Source organism: Chanodichthys erythropterus, chromosome 24 (assembly GCF_024489055.1).
Source record: "Chanodichthys erythropterus isolate Z2021 chromosome 24, ASM2448905v1, whole genome shotgun sequence".
Classification (NCBI taxonomy): domain Eukaryota; kingdom Metazoa; phylum Chordata; class Actinopteri; order Cypriniformes; family Xenocyprididae; genus Chanodichthys; species Chanodichthys erythropterus.
In genome coordinates, this window is record NC_090244.1 from 9,249,568 (window position 1) to 9,268,542 (window position 18,975).

Sequence of the window (18,975 nt, forward strand, 5' to 3'; positions counted from 1 at the left end):
ACCGATTGGTTATTCATGATTATGTAATAAAAACTTTAATAACTAATAGACATATTACCAACATGCCGTCGACTTATAATAGTATTCTAAAGTATTTAAGTATTTAACAAATATATTGGTTGTTTATAAGCATAATTGTAAAGTTGGCTCCTAAATGTTTCATATTAAAGGGTTAGTTCACCCAAAAATGAAAATTCTGTCATTTATTACTCACCCTCATGCCGTTCCACACCCGTAAGACCTTCTTTAATCTTCAGAACACAAATTAAGATATTTAGTTGAAATCCAATGGCTCCGTGAGGCCTCCATAGCCAGCAATGAAACTTCCTCTCTCAAGATGCATAAATGTACTAAAACATATTTAAATCAGTTCATGTGAGTACAGTGGTTCAATATTAATATTATAAAGTGACGAGAATATTTTTGGTGCGCCAAAAACAAAACAAAATAATGACTTATTTAGTGATGGCCGATTTCAAAACACTGCTACAGGAAGCTTCGGAAGATCATGAATCTTTTGTGTCGAATCATGATTCGGATCGCGTGTCAAACTGCTGAAATCCCGTGACTTTGGCGCTCCGAACCACTGCTTCGACACGCTGATTCATAACGCTCAGAAGCTTCCGAAGCAGTGTTTTGAAATCGGCCATCACTATACAAGTTGTTATTTAGTTGTTTTTTTTGCCGCACCAAAAATATTCTCATCGCTTTACAATATTAATATTGAACCACTGTACTCATATGAACTGATTTAAATATGTTTTTAGTACATTAATGGGTCTTGAGAGAGGAAATGTCATTGCTCCCTATGAAGACCTCACGGAGTCATCAGATTTCAACTAAAATATCTTAATTTGCGTTCCGAAGATTAATGAAGGTCTTACGGGTGTGTAACGACATGAGGGTGAGTAATTAATGACAGAATTTTCATTTTTGGGTGAACTAACCCTTTAAGACAAGTGGAGGGAAATACATAGCTCCATGATGATGGAAGTTCAAATTTTGTGGAAACAGGGGCACAGATTACAGCTATACATGGATCACCATTAATATCCAACAGAAACAGAAACTTCACACAATAAAAAAGACAGACTGCAAAGTAAGTTCTTTATTATACATTTTTTTTTTTTTAACAGTGCAGCTATTAAGACTTACAAAATCAATTTGGCACATATCAAACTATCATACTTCATACCTTTCTCTGATCCCCAACTAACATGATCATCATCTGTTCTTTGTTCTAGACACTAAATATACAATGGCTGAGTTATTCCCTTGGCTTTACAATAATGTGCTTCTGTGCCACAATTCCTGGTTTGGCATTTATTCCTCACTCACACATACAAACCAAAAAAAAAAAAAAAAAAGGCAATTCATAATTTTTTGAATGTTCCTGAACCGTTCTGACAAACATAAAAAGGCAATTATTGCAGCCAACTCATTAGCTGCAGATGAAACACTGAACATGACAGATTAGACAAAACATTTCCAAATATTGCACTATGAATCCCTTATAACGACATTCATTGAACGAAGGTTGAGGGCTAAGTTAATACTAAGGCTTCAGCCCCATGTGCCAAGAATTATGTGGAAGCTAAGTCTGCATAGAAACAAAAGATACATGTCACACCAACTCACTCGAGCACCAGCTAGATTCCCATAACTAGAAGTCGTACAGGGCTTTTCGAGCATTTGAAATGCGAGCGAGTGCTACCAAGGGGTCTCAAACCAAAGTCAATAAGCTACCAAACTTAAATACATTGAAATGTAAACCACACAATCCCGGTCAGACCCCCGAATCGGAGTACATTCCATTGATGAGATAGTCGACCTGAGTGTAGTCCTTTCGCTTGTAGCTCTCGTACGCTTGTTTGACAAACAGCACCACCGTGACCACGAAAAAGAGGAGGCCAAACAGAAGAACGGCCAACAGAGAGCTTGTGTTCAACAGGTGGCTGGTCAAAGGGTCTCCAGCCACCTCAACCATGGCTTGGTCCCCTTTGAGAATGTCCTTAGGCAGTTTGGTTGCCACTACTGACGGGCTCATTGAGGTTTTTGGTGTGGTTGGCATTGGCTTCTCATCTGAGGATGTTGGAGTGGGAGAAGTTTTTTCTGGTTTAGTGGAAGAATTGGATGGAGGTGTTTTAGGCACTAATGGTGAGATGCTGACGGACATGTTGGTCCCTGATGGTGAAGGTGAAGAAGGCTTTTTTGGAATTATGGTTTGTGCAACTGTTTTGGAGGTGGTTGTTTTGCTGGTAGTTGTTGAGGGTTTAGGGCTGGTTGTGGTTGGTTTGGGTGTGGTTGTTGTGGTGGATGGCATGGCTGTTGTTGCTGGAATGGTTTCTGTGATCGCTGGTTTTGGCACTGCATCAACTGTGGTGGCTCTCTCTGTTGAGGTCGTCAGGTTGGTGGTTGCTTTAGTCGTCGAGACGTTTTGTAAAGTGGCCGGTTTTGTAGAAGTGGAAGTACTGGAGATGTTAGCTTCAGTGGTAGTTGGTTGTGCGATATTAGAAGAAGAAGATTGGTAAGCATTGGTGCCAGAAGACTGTTGCACCAATTCTCTTGTGTCATTATTGTCCACATGGACAGGCTCTGCAAAAACAAAGCTTGAGTTGATAAATGGTTGATATTCTGGAACAAGTTATTGCAAATCTTTGTCACACAATTAAAAGAAAAGAAAGAAGAGTGCTTTTGATTGTGCAAAAGTCATTGGCATGATGCTAGTTGCTGAATCTCCTGGACCACAGATAAAGAAATCATATTTTACTTGAGTTGTGAATGTGAGTTTGCAGACCGAATCAAATGTGATGAGAAAAAAGGATGAAATAATCATAAGAAAACATATTCTGTTGAGTTAGAGCAGTGTAGTCTGATTCATGAACAAATTACTCTTATATGCTCTCTAAAGAGTCATTTGTGTGTGAATTGGACTGCACTGGTTGTGTTGTTTTAGATTCTTTAAAAAGAACCAGCACATAAATAATAATAATAATAATAAAAAAAAAAAAGAATCAGAAACAAACAAATGACTCTTATGAGTCAATTCTTTTAATTGAGTTACTATTTTGAATCAGTGTAACGAATCATTCCAAAATAAGAGTTACATTTACTGAACAAAAATCAAATACTTACAAAAAACGAAAGCACAAACATATCTAACACAAATGCAGACAAACCAAGGAAAGATATTAGCAGTTATGGTCACACCTGGATCCGTTAACAGATGGATGAAATTCGTGACATTTCCACAAGAAGATTTCTGGGTATTATTTGGGCAGCTGATCAGAAAACACAGAGATTTTTCTTCATTAAGAATAGCCATCGTACAGTTTTCAACTGTAGAACCTGAAAAATGCAAAACAAACAAAATCAACAAGACGCCCTCTTCAAAGACAGTTTCTTAAATAAATCACATTTGATTGATTTTAAAGGTGCCCTTAATTCAAAAATTGAATTTATCTTGGCATAGTTAAATAACAAGAGTTCAGTACATGGAAAAGACATACAGTGAGTCTCAAACTCCATCGTTTCCTCCTTCTTATATAAATCTCATTTGTTTAAAAGACCTCCGAAGAACAGGTGAATCTCAACATAACACCAACTGTTACGTAACAGTCGGGATTATTAATATGTACGCCCCCAATATTTGCATATGACAGCTCATGTCAAAGCATTAGACAAGGGCAGGACGTCTGGATCTGTGTACAGCTGAATCATCAGACTAGGTAAGCAAACAAGAACAATAGCAAAAAATGGCAGATGGAGCAATAATAACTGACATGATTCATGATATCATGATATTTTTAGTGATATTTGTAAATTGTCTTTCTAAATGTTTCGTTAGCATGTTGCTAATGTGATGTTAAATGTGGTTAAAGTTACCATTGTTTCTTACTGTATTCACGGAGACAAGACTGTCGCTATTTTCATCTTTAAACACTTGCAGTCTGTATAATGCATAAACAACTTCATTCTTTATAAATCTCTCCAACAGTGTAGCATTAGCCGTTAGCCACGGAGCATAGCCTCAAATTCATTCAGAATCAAATGTAAACATCAAAATAAACACTGTACTTACGCGATTAGACATGCTACATGACGAAACACTTTGTGATCCATTTTGAGGGTTATATTAGCTGTTTGAACTTTTTTTATGTTGTTTGAGGCAAGCGCAAGCTCTGTGGGGCGTGGAGCACGAAAAAATCGGGTCATTTCTAATTATGCCCCAAAATAGGCAGTTAAAAAAATGAATTAAAAAAAATCTATGGGGTATTTTGAGCTGAAACTTCACAGACACATTCAGGGGACACCGTAGACTTATATTACATCTTTTAAAAAAAAGTTCTAGGGCACCTTTAAAACTATGTAAGATTGCTTAACTGTCACTTCTGAGTGAATGAATCAGTGCCACAGCAAATATTTTACCAGAATTGTGAATTTGAGTTTTAACTGAATTGAATGTGATGTTCTAAGAATAAAAACTAGTGTAGTCAAGTTCACAAACAAATCATTCAAAAAGACCCACAAATCTAAATCCTTCCAAAACAGGAGGTAAAGTTATTGAATGAAACGCATCACATGCAAATATATGAACAAAAGATGAAAAACTGAAACATATATTACACCAATATTACATCAATTTGGATGCTCACAGAATGGCATCGTCAAAATTTCCAATCCATAAATGATCAAATAGAAAAAAGGACACTTTGTGCTACCATAATTCAACTTTAAGTGGAAAAATAACCTAAACTAAGTTTCTAAAAGCTGTTTTTAGAGTGTCAAGGCCAAACATATTTTACAGCCCGCTCTAAAAATGTGAAATAAAATGAACAGTGCAATCTGTGACTCATCAACCTCAGTTGTTTTCATTGGGACAGAGACATTCCCTGAATGCTCATTACTGGATGTCAAACTGCATATCCTGAGCTCTGCAGTCTTCGGGAACGAGCAACGTCTGGGAGGAAAAACAGGCCTTGCCTCTCTCTTTGATCCCATCCCAGCAGCCATGTGTGCGTTAGGTACAGCACACCTCAACCTCCACATCCGTCTCCACTCTTCCCCTTATTCCCACTTCCCCTGATTACTTAACCAGGTGGCTGCAGCACGGCAGGACCAACAGAGCTATAAAGAATTTGCTTGCGCTGGCACCGCAGAATGCTCCAAAATGCCCCCATTTCCCTTTTTGGACTGAGCCAACAGACACTCATCCAGCGTTTAAAGCTCCAGGTGAATCAATAATCAACCACGGTGAGGTAAAAAATGCCAGTTGAATCATCTCTTGGTCAGCGTTGACACACTAAATCGAGAGGCCAGCTGCATCGCATGCATTTTTTTCCTTTTAAACACTTCTCCAGCTGTTTAAAGCAGAAAAAACCAAAGTCGAATGGAGCTTGTATGAAATCGTTGAGGACCCAACAAGATTTTTGCAGTCGCTACATAGTACGTTTGGTCTTTGACGTTTTAAAAACACACCGTTCCCTGTGCTGGAATGTGGAATGCTTATGTATTTATAGCTCCCCATCATTCCAAACATTTCAGACTTCCAGATGGCGGTGGTGATTCTGACCTTGCTTTCGATCTCCATACGGTTAACGTAACGGAAACTCAATACTGACTGTGCATGTATGTGTTATCGGGCGGGGGCAGGGCCAGCCGCTCTACCCACAAACACAAAGCCAGTGTGTGCCCCGGGGTCATTTAGGCTGTCTGCGTGTTTACAGAGGTGGCGAGATAGTCAAGCTCAACGTGTGTGGCCAAAGCAAGAGGGGAAAAGAAAGTGATTTAATTAAAAAAAAGAGCATGTAGAAGGGTATGGCCCGCTGAAGCAGCGCCTGGTGCATAAGCAGAACAGCCAGCCCAGGCCTCTCTTTCATCTTAAATGTGAAACACATGGCCCTCTTTGAAAGTGCACGTTCTTCAAGGGAAAGACGTGATGTATAAAAAGACAAAACAAAACATATGGCTTTACTTTAAAAAAAAAAAAAAAAAAAAAAAAAAAAAAAAATGATATTCAGCAGGTACCCCGTTTTATCTTTGAAGGTAGCCCTCAAGGAAAAATGGATGGTTTAAATAGTGGAAAAGAATCAAATCTGTTAATTTACATTTTCACCTGTCTTATGTATTTGAGAGAGTTTTGGGCCAGTTGATGGGACTATCACTTGCCTTATTGACAGAACTTAACTGATCATGCATCATATTGCAAACTTAAAAAGATTGTTCACTCAAAAATGAAAATCCTGTCATCATTTACTCACCCTCATGTTGTTCCACAACATGTACGAATGACTAACTTCTGCAGAACACAGAAGAAGATATTTTAAAAGCGTTTTTGTCCATATAATCAAAGTCAATGAGGTCCAATGCTGTTTGGTTCCCAGCGTTCATCAAAATATTTTCTATTGTGTTCAAGAGAAGAAAATCACACAGGTCTGATGACTGAATGTTTATTTTTGTGTGAACTATCCATTTAAGTATTGTTTTTGGGGATGCATGATATATCAGCCACCATATCGGTATCGGCCGATATATGTTAATTTTTATTGGTATCGTTATCGGCCCAATAAGATGGCTGATAAAATAAAGCCGATAAAAAATGGATTATTTCCTTTAGCTGAGACACTTCAGAAGAGCACTGTTCACAATGAATTGAATTGCTTGAAATATGATTGAAGTCACTTCAAAAAAGGAAAATACAGTTATAGGGATAGTTCACCTAAAAATGTAAATTTGATCTGCTTATCCCCAGGGCATCAAAGAAGTAGGTGACTTTGTTTCTTCAGTAGAACACAAATGATGACTTTTAACTAATGCGTGTCAATAAGAACTCCATCTATAAGAGTCAAAAAAAAAACATGCACAGACAAATCCAAATTAAACCCTGTGGCTCGTGATGACAGATTGATGTCCTAAGACACGAAACGATCGGTTTGTGCGAGTAACCAAATCATTTGCGTTCTACTGAAGGAACAAAGTCACTTACGTCTTGGATGCCCTGGGGGTAAGCAGATAAAAATCAAATTTTCATTTCTGGGTGAACTATCCCTTTAAGTGCAACATGTGCAGCACAAGTCTGTCATATAGGCTACATAAAAATTATAATATTGAGTTTGAGACATGGCTTTTAATGGTGAAACTTTTGTCTTTGTAATCAGGCTCTCAAAAATTATATAAAAATTTGGATTTAGATTTATCGGCCAATATATCGGTTATCGGCTTTCAAATACAAAGATTTTTCGGCCAAAATTTTTCATGTTGGTGCATTCCTAATTGTTTTATCTGGCATACTGAATATTGTTCTAGCAAATTCTGCTGATGAATTTTAGACACCATGGTAAAGTTCTCAAAATGGCTAGCATCAATGAGGTTTTGTGTGAAAAAATGCATCCCTGTAGTGTTATATATTTATTTTGTGTTATATAAATATATTTTTAAATAGTTTATTTTTGCTTAAGAAAGTATGACATTAAAGAATATTGGTATAAAATATAAAAATAAAATATACAGTCAAACCAAAATTTATTCAGACACTTTGAACATTTCATTCATTAATACAGTTTTTTCACTATAGTTTAAAAAAATGGTAATAAAATATGACAAGATCTCAGAGTTAAACTGTGTCAGAAAAAAAATAATCCTAATCATGTCAGATAACACTTAAGGAAAACATGGTAAGGTCAAAGTCTCTGAATAATTTTTGGTTCAAAAATGTTTATCAATTTTACTGGTAGTCCACTGGCACTGTATGAAGAATTTTTTGGGTATAATACGTCACAGTTTACTTTATTTTGCATAAATGAACTATAGTGTCCTGCACCCACTAGTAAAAATATATCAAAAATGTCTGAATAATTATTGGTTTGACTAAAATAGTAAATATAAATGTATATAAGAAAATATTTTCTGACACACAAACACAAAAAAACATTTCTAAAAATATTTTGGCATGGAAAACTACTGTTTCTTGTCCTTCTTTCCTACTACATCTATCATCTATCAATAAAAATAAACAATAAAACATACAAGCATTCATCAAAATCTGAGTGGGCCAGCAAAAGAAATCCTTCCTGTTGAGACCTGATGTGTCTCTTGTTTTTTTTTCATATATATATATATATATATAAAAAAACAAGAGACACATCAGGTCTCAACAGGAAGGATTTCTTTTGCTGGCCCACTCAGATTTTGATGAATGCTTGTATGTTTTATTGTTTATTTGCATGCTGGGCATACTACCTTAAAAAAATAATAATAAATAATAAATAAATAATAATAAATAAAAAATAATAATAGTGGTTTCTAAAGTTGTACTTATTGTTATCACAACATGCTATAAATTAATACTTGAATGAAATAGAAGACCATATATTCATAAATAATAAATACATTAAAATTATTGGAAGGCAATTTAAAGGAATCAATCAAAATGATCTCTCAGATGCCTTAGAAATAGACTTACATAATTTGTCGTCACACTCCTCCGACTTATTCACAGTCACATTAGCCACTATCTTGACATCATTCACCGAATGAGTGGGCGCACATGGAAGCATAAAAAGCCCAAGGATGGGCAGCAGGACCAGGATGGGGTGGACAGACATGATTATAATGTGAGAGAAGGTCACATCCCCAACATCTGTGGGACATACAAAAGCAATGATTCATAAAACTGTAACTCATTTTTTTTCTTAAATACATTAGATAGATAGATGTGAGAATGAACATAAATGTGATCCAATTGCGCCATCTAGTATGAATTCCAATACACTACAAGAACAAATTTTGAAATTTCTTCTGCTCTACCTGCAAAACGGCTGTTTCACAATCCTATTCAATTAAGACTAGACCATAAGTGCAATAAAAACACATAACCATAATATACATATATTCATTTTCAGATCATAAGATTCCCCTTAAAAGCAACATAAGGTCTAATCTCTTCTAGGTGCTTGAAAGTGTGCTTTTTTGAATGGTTTTGCTTCAGTTACACATGCTGTTTCGGGTATAAGGAAGTTTCAAAAGTGAATAAATAAATTGGGTGCAGCATATAAATCTCTGCCACACCCCTCAGAACGTCTGGTTACTGCCGCCACTGCAAACAGCACTGAAGGGCTCACTAAACCCGTTCCAGGATGTACAGATCATATGACTTCCATCGAGGCTTGAACAAAGGAATGAAACTCACTCAGATGAAGCAGATCATTCACGGATGGTCCGTCCTGAGCTGGAATAAAACACAGACAAGAAAAACAGCAGGGTTAAATCACTCCCAAAGAACTTTCAGCAAAGAATCCTTATGCTTTATTGCATCTATTGATTCATCTTAAATTATAAAGGGTTAAGACACACCAGACACTGGTTGTGATTACTAGAGAGTTTATAATTTAAACATATACTATAATGGAGGTTAATATACAAATGCATGCTGGTACCAATCACAAATCAAACCCAAAATTCTTCTCTGTGTGTATTATTATGGTTAGGATTCATTACTAGGGTAATATAGGTCAGTTAAGAAGAGTGTGAACACAAACAACACCATTGTTTGTTGTTTACAATGAAACATGTGCTTTCTAACTCACTTATATCAGGATTTTTTTCTTACACACACTTCATCATGCAATCAAAATATGCATATTTTAACTAATTAGAAAAAAAAAAGACTTAATTACACATGCACTTGAATGACCACAAGAAAATTAGAATATAAAAACGGGGTTAGCTATTAAAGCAATCTTATCTAATACAAAAAAAGCTCATGGCGATGCACTTACCAACAAATACAAAGCTTCTTTTCTTTTCTCAATTTGTAAATGTAAACAGTAGCGTTTCCAAAACACTCTCTTTACTGTAGGGCGCAAACGCAAGCAAATGAACACCGTCTCATTCCTCTTGCAGTTTAATATCACTCTCCTGTCAAATGTTTCATATTTTAATTCGGGTTGTTTATGTAAGAAGCAGAAATAGCTGACAGACACGACACACGGGTGATGCGACAAGAGGAAATGCAGGACTTCCGGGTCATGATGAGGTCTGTAAGCGCTTCAAAATAAAAGTACTCGTCAATCAATTTGAGTTTATTGTACGTAGATGGACATTAATTAAATGTTTTAAAATCGTTTCAAAAATGACAATGTTAGTCATCGTTTCTAAAGTATAATAGGATCATATGTAAGATTGGTTTTTATATGAATATTAGTAAATAACGTTAACTAAATGTGTATTCACTATTCATACTTTACAATGAACAAAATAAAGATTAAAAAATGACACTTAGCCTATCTACCATTATCAGCATATCTACCATGTATATAATGATATTGCTAGATAAGCTAAGCGGTAAAGTGGGAGTTTTAATTTCAAGGACTTTTATTATAGAAAAGCGTAAATCACGTGACACTGAAGTACCCAGAGTCATTTTTATTGACAAGCAGACGCTTCGCTAAAAACGAGTAACCACGTAAAATAAAGAAAAACCCAAGGATGATCAAGGCTATTCTTATTTTTAACAACCATGGGAAACCCAGGCTCATCAGATTCTACCAGTATTTTGTAAGATAAGCGCATAAAAGACACTGAAAAAGCTATTGCCATTCTTTACCATTGAGACACTATCAGCAGATTAATTTAATTAATTGTGATTTACAATTACACATATATTTACACATTGGCTTCAGATAAATTATTTGTGTCAAATACAATGTTTCGTGGTAAGGAAAATTTATATTAGTATCTGATTGGTTTTCCATCTTCAGTTCCTCATTCTGTTTATATAACGGTTATATATGTAGGGCCTAGTCTCCAATCTATAAATGTAATAATCTATATCATATGTTCAGAATAGTGTTTTTTATATATTATTAAACCATTTTTTGTTTGTTTTTCTCATCTGTATGTTTTTATTATGTAATATTAAGTTAAAATCCATGATCAAATTAAATGTAAATCAGTTTATCATGTTTCTTTCACAGGCAGAAGACATGCAGCAACAGATCATTAGGGAGACCTTTCATCTGGTGTCCAAAAGAGACGATAATGTCTGCAATTTCCTGGAGGGCGGAAGGTGACCGAAGGGTTTTTTGCACATAAGTGCTTGCTGCTGTTATGATTTTATCTAGATTTCAGTATCCATGACTATATAAAGACAGATGCTCTCAAAAGTTATTTACTCTTCATTTCAGTTTAATCGGTGGCTCCGACTACAAGCTGATCTACAGACACTATGCCACTCTGTACTTTGTGTTTTGTGTGGACTCGTCAGAGAGTGAGCTGGGGATTCTAGATCTCATACAGGTGAACAAACTGCAATTCTCATGCTTACAGGTGCAAGGTGGTGATTGATGTTTTTCATATTGCCTTTTGAAGGCGTACATAAAGACAAGGCAAAGTTTACAAGCCTTGTTTTATAGGGATAGTTTACCCAAAAATGAAGATATTTTGAAGAATGTTATTAACCAGACAGTTGATGGCACCCATTGACTTCCATAGTATTTATTTTCCTACTTTGGAAGTCAATGGGTGCTGTCAGCTGTCTGGTTACCAACATTATTTAAAATATCTTCTTTCGTGTTCAACAAAAGTAAGAAACTCATAAGGGTGTGGAACGACATGAGGGTGAGTAATTAATGACAGAATTTTTATTTTTGGGTGAACTAATACCATGCATTAGTTCAATACAATGGTTGATTGTCATATTAGGATGCATTAATGCTCTCTGGACAATATTAATTCCATATTACCTTTAAAGGGTTAGTTCACCCAAAAATGAAAATTCTGTCATTAATTACTCACCCTCATGTCGTTCCACACCCGTAAGACCGCTAATCTTCGGAACACAATTTAAGAAATTTTTGATAAAATCCGATGGCTCAGTGAGGCCTCCATTGACAGCAAAATAATTAACACTTTCAGATGCCCAGAAGGCTACTAAAGACATATTTAAAACAGTTCATGTGACTACAGTGGTTCAACCTTAAAGGGTTAGTTCACCCAAAAATGAAAATTCTGTCATTTATTACTCACCCTCATGCCGTTCCACACCCATAAGATCTTAGGAACACAAATTAAGATATTTTAGTTGAAATCCGATGACTCAGTGAGGCCTTCATAGGGAGCAATGACATTTGCTCTCTGAAGATCCATTAATGTACTAAAAACATATTTAAATCAGTTCATGTGAGTACAGTGGTTCAATATTAATATTATAAAGCGACAAGAATATTTTTGGTGCGCCAAAAAAAACAAAATAACGACTTATTTAGTGATGGCCGATTTTAAAAACACTGCTTCATGAAGCATCAGATCATAAATTAATCAGTGTATCGAATCAGCGGTTCGGAGCTCCAAAGTCACGTGATTTCAGCTGTTGGCAGTTTGACACGCGATCTGAATCATGATTCGATACACTGATTCATTATGCTCCGAAGCTTCCTGAAGCAGTGTTTTGAAATTGGCCATCACTAAATAAGTCGTTATTTTGGGGTTTTTTGGCGCACCAAAAATATTCTCATCGCTTTATAATATTAATATTGAACCACTGTACTCATATGAACTGATTTAAATATGTTTTTAGTACCTTTATGGATCTTGAGAGAGGAAATGTCATTGCTCCCTATGGAGGCTTCACGGAGCCATCGGATTTCAAAATAACGACTTTATTCAACAATATTTAGTGATGGGCAATTTCAATATACTGCTTCATGAAGCTTCAAAGCTTTACGACTCTTTTGTTACGAAACTTTTCGAAAACAGCATGTATCAAACTGCCAAAGTCACACCCCCAAGTGTTGAACCATTGAAATTTCGAAACACTTATGACATAACAAAGCCGCGTTTACTGTTTGATACACGCTTCGAACAACTGATTCAAAACAAAAGATTCGTAAAGCTTCAAAGCTTCATGAAGCAGTGTATTGAAATTGCTCATCACTAAATATTGTTGAATGAAGTCGTTATTTTGTTTTTTTGGCACAAAAAGTATTCTTGTCACTTCATAATATTAAGGTTGAACCACTGTAGTCACATGTTTTAAATATGTCTTTAGTAGCTTTCTGGGCATTGAAAGTGTTAATTGTCTCGCTGACAATGGAGGCCTCAGTGAGCCATCGGATTTCAACAAAAATATCTTAATTTGTGTTCCGAAGATCAACGAAGGTCTTACGGGTGTGGAACGACATGAGGGTGAGTAATAAATGACAGAATTTTCATTTTTGGGTGAACTAACACTTTAAGTACTATTTAAATACCAGTTATTCAGTATTTAACATGTATTGCCATCTGATACCATGGTACTGCCTCAGTACTTTTTTGCATGAGTGGTTGATTCGCTCTTTTTTTTTTTTTTTGTGTAACCCGAAACGTTACTTGAGTCTTTTGGAAATCTCTGTGAAAGAACATGTTGTTATTCACTAATGTGTATAATTTTATCATGTAGGTCTTTGTGGAAACCCTGGACAAGTGCTTTGAGAATGTGTGTGAACTGGACTTAATCTTTCACATGGATAAGGTCAGTTTTCAGGTGTATGACGTTCATTTTTATGATTACCTGTGTAACTTTTTACCTCCTTTGTTACATAAAAACAAGTGTTCTTAAATGATAATTTGGGCATGAACAATCGAGGTGATCATAATTCAATCCATCATTTAAGGGAAAGTTTATATGCAGGTTAGAATATCCTTTCTGATAATGGTCTGTTGGATTATGGCACCATTGTAAAATATATTCATGATAGAATGTCCACTACATTCGCTTCATTAGTTATCTAATCAGTAATACTGTTTTATGACTGGAAGGAGTTACTGGGAAATGATAATGTACGGTAACTTGATGCAGTTGTTTCTGAATTCGCCATGTGCATCATGTTTGATAATGCGCATCAGTAGTCATGTGCTTGTGTGTATTTTTAGGGTTATGGTCTATGTTTAAGTCTTTTTTAAGCTGGTACTTTTAATGGATCGTTCAAAAGGACACCAGTGAAAGAATGTTTTAATATTTAAAATATTTGTTTTAATATACCCTAATGAAACCTAATCAAATCAATATCACAATATTCCAGAATCAGAAATTCTGGAAATCTCTATTTTTACTCAGGCCTAGCTGTTTATTCATACTGTATGCCTTTATTGTATGAACAGGGTTCCCACTATTTCATGAACACCAGATTCAAGGACTTTTTAAAGCACCGTTTATTTTATATCAAGCACCTTTCAAATTCACATCACATACGGAGCGTCATGAAAGACTTACAGTACTTAACATTTTAATCCTCCTATTGCATTTGCATCCATTTTAACCTGGAAGAGGTACAGAATCATTTGTACATTAATTTGGGAAATAAATTAAAACCGTTTGCAGCTTTCTTATCCCTAATGATAACAGTTATTCCATACTAGTTTTGGTTTTCATTTTTTTTATGAATCATTACTTGAGTAAAAAACATTATAATATAGAGAGAATATTATAAAAATACATTTTGCAATTGAGTAAAAAAAAAAGTATTATATGGATTGAAATTGTGGCTTAAAGTTGGAATATATACAATATATTATAGATATAAGCTTGCAATTCTGAATAAAGAAAGTCAGAAATGAGAGATGTAAATGAGCACTTCCTAGAAAAAAAAATCTGAATGGCAATTTATATATCACAATTCTGACTTTATAAGACACAACTGTGCCTTTATAATCATGCAATTTTGACTTTTTAAAGGGTTAGTTCACTCAAAAATGAAAATTCTGTCATTTATTCACCTTCAAGTTGTTCCAAACCTGTTTGAATTTCATTGTTCTGCTGAACACAAAGAAAGATGAATGGAAGGAAGAATGTCAATAAGCAAACAGATCTTGCCCCCCCATTGACTACCATAGTAATTATTTTTCCTACTATGGTAGTCAATGGGGGGCGATATCTGTTTGGTTCCAAAACAAATATACTAGGACTGAGAGGGGTGTGTTATAATTTTCACAAAATTTATTTCAAATTTAATTCAAGCACTTTCAAGGACCAATATTTGTTTTCAAGAATTTTCCAGGCCTTGAATTCATGTGTCTGAAATCCAAGTACTTTCAAGGCGCGTGGGAACCCTGTATGAAGTAACTAACTATTCAAACAGATCTGTTAATCTGCACTAAGACAAAGGCAGAACTGGATTCTCATTGTAGGTTTAATTTTTGCTGTTATTTCTAGGTCCATTATATTCTCCAGGAAGTTGTCATGGGCGGGATGGTTCTGGAAACTAACATGAATGAAATAGTCGCCCAAGTGGAGCTGCAGAATAGAATGGAGAAATCGGAGGTGAGTTCAGTTCACATTCACATAGAGCAACCAGGAGTCACTCCAGTTCAGCTGACATAAGTTCATGCACACACCCATAAACATCTTTGCATCAACTGAAACAGGAAGGAGAATTTTAAATAGTTTCATGTGACACGTATAGGCTAATTTTAAGTTAAATGGTATTGTACACGTGTTTGACACAGATGCACCTTGTGAATATTTGTATAATGCTACAAATATGAATATTTCAAAAGACATTTTGTATCAGTATCATTTTTATCACTTCATCAGTATCACTTTCTTTTGCCTGCAAATTCTTTTTGGCCGTAATAGTACATCATGTGAACAGCCTAAAATGTTATTATGTAGTGGTGAAAGGTGTCTGGGAAGATGTCAGTGATTCACGGTCACCTGATATCCTATCTGGGGTCGAGGCGATCGATAATGTTTGACAACACCCTGACACTCTTATGTATACATGGAAGAGGTTAAAATGAGGAAATGTTACACAAGACAATAAAGCGCACATGGCTGAGAACAAAGCAACATCCATACATACCATTTAGTTAAAGACACTAGAAACGTGATGCTGGCGCTTCATGACATTTACTATGTACTTTGACCTGGGTCTGTTGAGATCAAGCCAGATCAGGTTTTCTAGTATAATTTCTGGCTTGTGTATGAAATTTCTGAGGAAATAAAAAATCTAAATATAATATAACATATATAATAATTTAAATATTTGTTTATTTTAATTGTATTATATCTTGTTTTGACTCTTGTTTTGGGCCGGGTTTAGTCTTAAAATTTCCACTGAACTGATTGGATTGGGATCTTGTTCATAGGTTCATAGAGTTGGGGCTTCAGTTTAATGCTGAATAATTGCAGTATGATAATAAGGTCATATGTTTTAGTATACAGAGAAGTTAAAAACATTCAGAATCTAACAAAGGATTGATAATAAATGTACATTATTTATAGACTAATGAGAAGCCTATTGGTCTTTCTTGAAAATACATGTTTTTAAGTATAGGTATGTTAAAGGGTTATTAGTTCACCCAAAAATTAAATTTCTGTCATTAATTACTCTCCCTCGTGTTGTTCCACACCCGACCATCTTTGGAACATAAATTAAGATATTTTTTGATGAAATACGAAAGTTTTTCTTTTTTATCTTCCATAGAAAGCAACAAAATTACCACATTCAAGGTCCAGAAAAGTAGTAAAAACATTGTTAAAATAGTCAATGTGATTGCAGTGTTTCAAACTTAATGTTATGAAGTGACGAGAATACTTTTAGTGCGCAAAAATAACGACTTAATTCAACAAATTCGTCTCTCTTCTGGTAATTCTTTTGCTTTCTATTGAGGATAAAAAACTTCTTGGATTTCATCAAAAAAACTGTGTTCCGAAGATGAACAAAGTTATTATGGGTTTGTAACGACATGAGGGTGAGTAATTGACCCTTCGCAAAGACCCGCCCCCCTTAGTTACTGTTGCTTTGTCTGACAAGCTGTGGCGCTCTCACGCCACACGCAGTGAAAAATACATTGTGGAGCAAATTGGACATGTCGACAAACGACAAAGCAGGTTACTTATGATATTAACAAAATCCTATCTTTCAAATCAAATATTTTTTTAAGAAATTCGAACAATAAAAAACGTTTTGTGGCTCTTTAATGTGTCGTGACAGATTGCTGTAGCGCCTCAGCTCAAGAGGCTCGTGAACCGATCATCTCTTCCTACTAGTTCATTCATAGCATCAAATAATCATGAATGAACATCAGAAGGAATGTTGTTTCAAATGCGGAAAGACGTCAATACACACCATTTTTCAAGTTTAAGTCCACCGAGGTTAATCTTCTAACTCCTGACTGCTCTGTTAGACAAAATGGCGGATTCAGTGTTCTGACTGGTTAGATCGCTTGTCAATCAAACTCCCTGCGAAGGGTCAATTAATGACAGAATTGTAATTTTTGGGTGAACTAACCCTTTAAAGAGGTTCTTCCACATTAGTAAACAACCACAGTTCTCATGCAATCTGTGGAGGAAGAAAGATCTTTCTAAGAGATGAAAAGCATGAAATGGTGCAATGTCTTGCAAAAGTCATGAAAACAACTAATATTTTGCTAAAACTGAACAGAGATTGTTGAACTTTCAAAAGATTTGTAAGTGATTTAGAGCACGGAAGAACCCAGTCAGATAAAGCCTTATTAACGGAAGTTTCTGTCAAACAAATTAATTGTATTAAAAGGGCAGCTATAAAATACTCAACTGTTGAGCAGCAAACAGGTATTTAAAGCTGATGGAGTCTCAACAACCTCTCCATGCAGGCTGGCAGTAGTGCATAAAGTTGTGCACCCCTAACCAAAGCTCACAAAGAGAGACATTTACAGTGGGTGTAGAAATACATTTTCAAACAGTTTTATTGCTGTGGTGTTTACAGGCACATTTGATCCTCTGTTTTTATGTGTGTGTGTGTGTGTGTGTGTGTGTGTGTGTCTGTGTGTGTGGTGTATTCAAACAGATCTGTTAATCTGCACAAAATAATAGTTATAAAGTAATTTTTTGTGTGTTTTTGGCAGGGTGGACTGTCTGCAGCACCAGCACGAGCCGTTTCTGCTGTGAAAAATATGAACCTTCCTGAAATCCCCCGTAACATCAATATCGGGGACATCAATATAAAAGTGCCCAGTCTCTCCCCGTTTTGAGTTTGTATCTCTGATCATTGTTTTTTTGTTGTTGTTGTTGTTATTGTGTGTTGACATTCATTGCCATAGATACTGTCTCCCTAATGCCATTTATGGACTCATGACTGACCGTCACATGAGGACTCTGACAAGTCCAACGCACACTACAGGGTCCAATCATTTACAGCGTCCTTTTTTTTCAGAATTTGGTTTGTAGACATTTTGATTATAGTGTCGTTTTGTATTTTGTCTGTAATGTAGTAACATTCCACAATACTAACGTGTGATTTCTGCCAACAGACCAACTACTAAAACTATAAATGTTACACTTGAATAATTTATATTCAATGTTATACTATACCATATCATTAAAATTGTTTTTGTCCAGATGTACAGAAACGCATTTTTATTTATTTTTTGCTTAATAGATGAATGATGGGTTTTTCAGGGTTGAGAGGAAACCGTTGTGAAAAAACCCCCACAAAACGTAATATCTGATCTAGTCATTTTACTCTTCAACATATAATGTTAAACATTTTATTGTCACAAAAAATCTGCAGCATCACCAGTTCTAAATGTAGAATATAATTGTGTGCACTTATTGCCTCTAAAAAATATAACAATCATGGGGCAAGGTCTGTTTCATGTACGTCAGCATATTTTTGACAAATCATGGCTGTGTTGATGGTTTCACCATGAGTTTGCAGTGTTATAAAATCAACTTTATTGCATTGGAAACTGAGGTCCTTAAAGGTGTGGTCAACAAAAAATGAGTTCAAAGATAGCATTTGCATCACACAGCCTAAAAAAATGATAGCATATCTAGACATCTCTGATATCATAAACAGTTATCTTTGAAAACAGCAGTCTATCGAAGGTCAAGAGACATCAGATGATATCTGATGTCATCACCTTTAGAATCTTATCTAAATTAGGTACAAAATGTAGCTTTGGAAATGCAGAATATTTAACAGCAAGACTAGATTTAATGTTTATCAATGTAAATGA

The 18,975-nt window shown here is 35.4% G+C and overlaps 2 protein-coding genes across 2 annotated transcripts; one reads left to right on the forward strand and one right to left on the reverse strand.

Moving 5' to 3' along the window:
• Positions 1–1,099: 1,099 nt before the first annotated feature.
• wu:fa25f02 (uncharacterized protein C11orf24) lies at positions 1,100–10,006 on the reverse strand. Its single transcript, XM_067379550.1, has 5 exons — positions 9,777–10,006; positions 9,188–9,226; positions 8,462–8,638; positions 3,211–3,348; positions 1,100–2,595 (listed from the first exon to the last, which is right to left on the reverse strand). Exons 3-5 carry the CDS (start codon positions 8,601–8,603, stop codon positions 1,787–1,789), a joined length of 1,089 nt encoding a protein of 362 aa, XP_067235651.1. The 5' UTR covers positions 8,604–8,638; positions 9,188–9,226; positions 9,777–10,006; the 3' UTR covers positions 1,100–1,786.
• A 386-nt stretch (positions 10,007–10,392) lies between these two features.
• ap3s2 (adaptor related protein complex 3 subunit sigma 2) lies at positions 10,393–18,373 on the forward strand. The gene is made up of 6 exons (XM_067380122.1): positions 10,393–10,554; positions 10,974–11,065; positions 11,184–11,295; positions 13,436–13,507; positions 15,188–15,295; positions 17,863–18,373. The coding sequence occupies exons 1-6, from the start codon at positions 10,486–10,488 to the stop codon at positions 17,986–17,988; spliced, it is 579 nt and encodes a 192-aa protein (XP_067236223.1). The 5' UTR covers positions 10,393–10,485; the 3' UTR covers positions 17,989–18,373.
• The last annotated feature ends 602 nt before the right edge of the window (positions 18,374–18,975 follow it).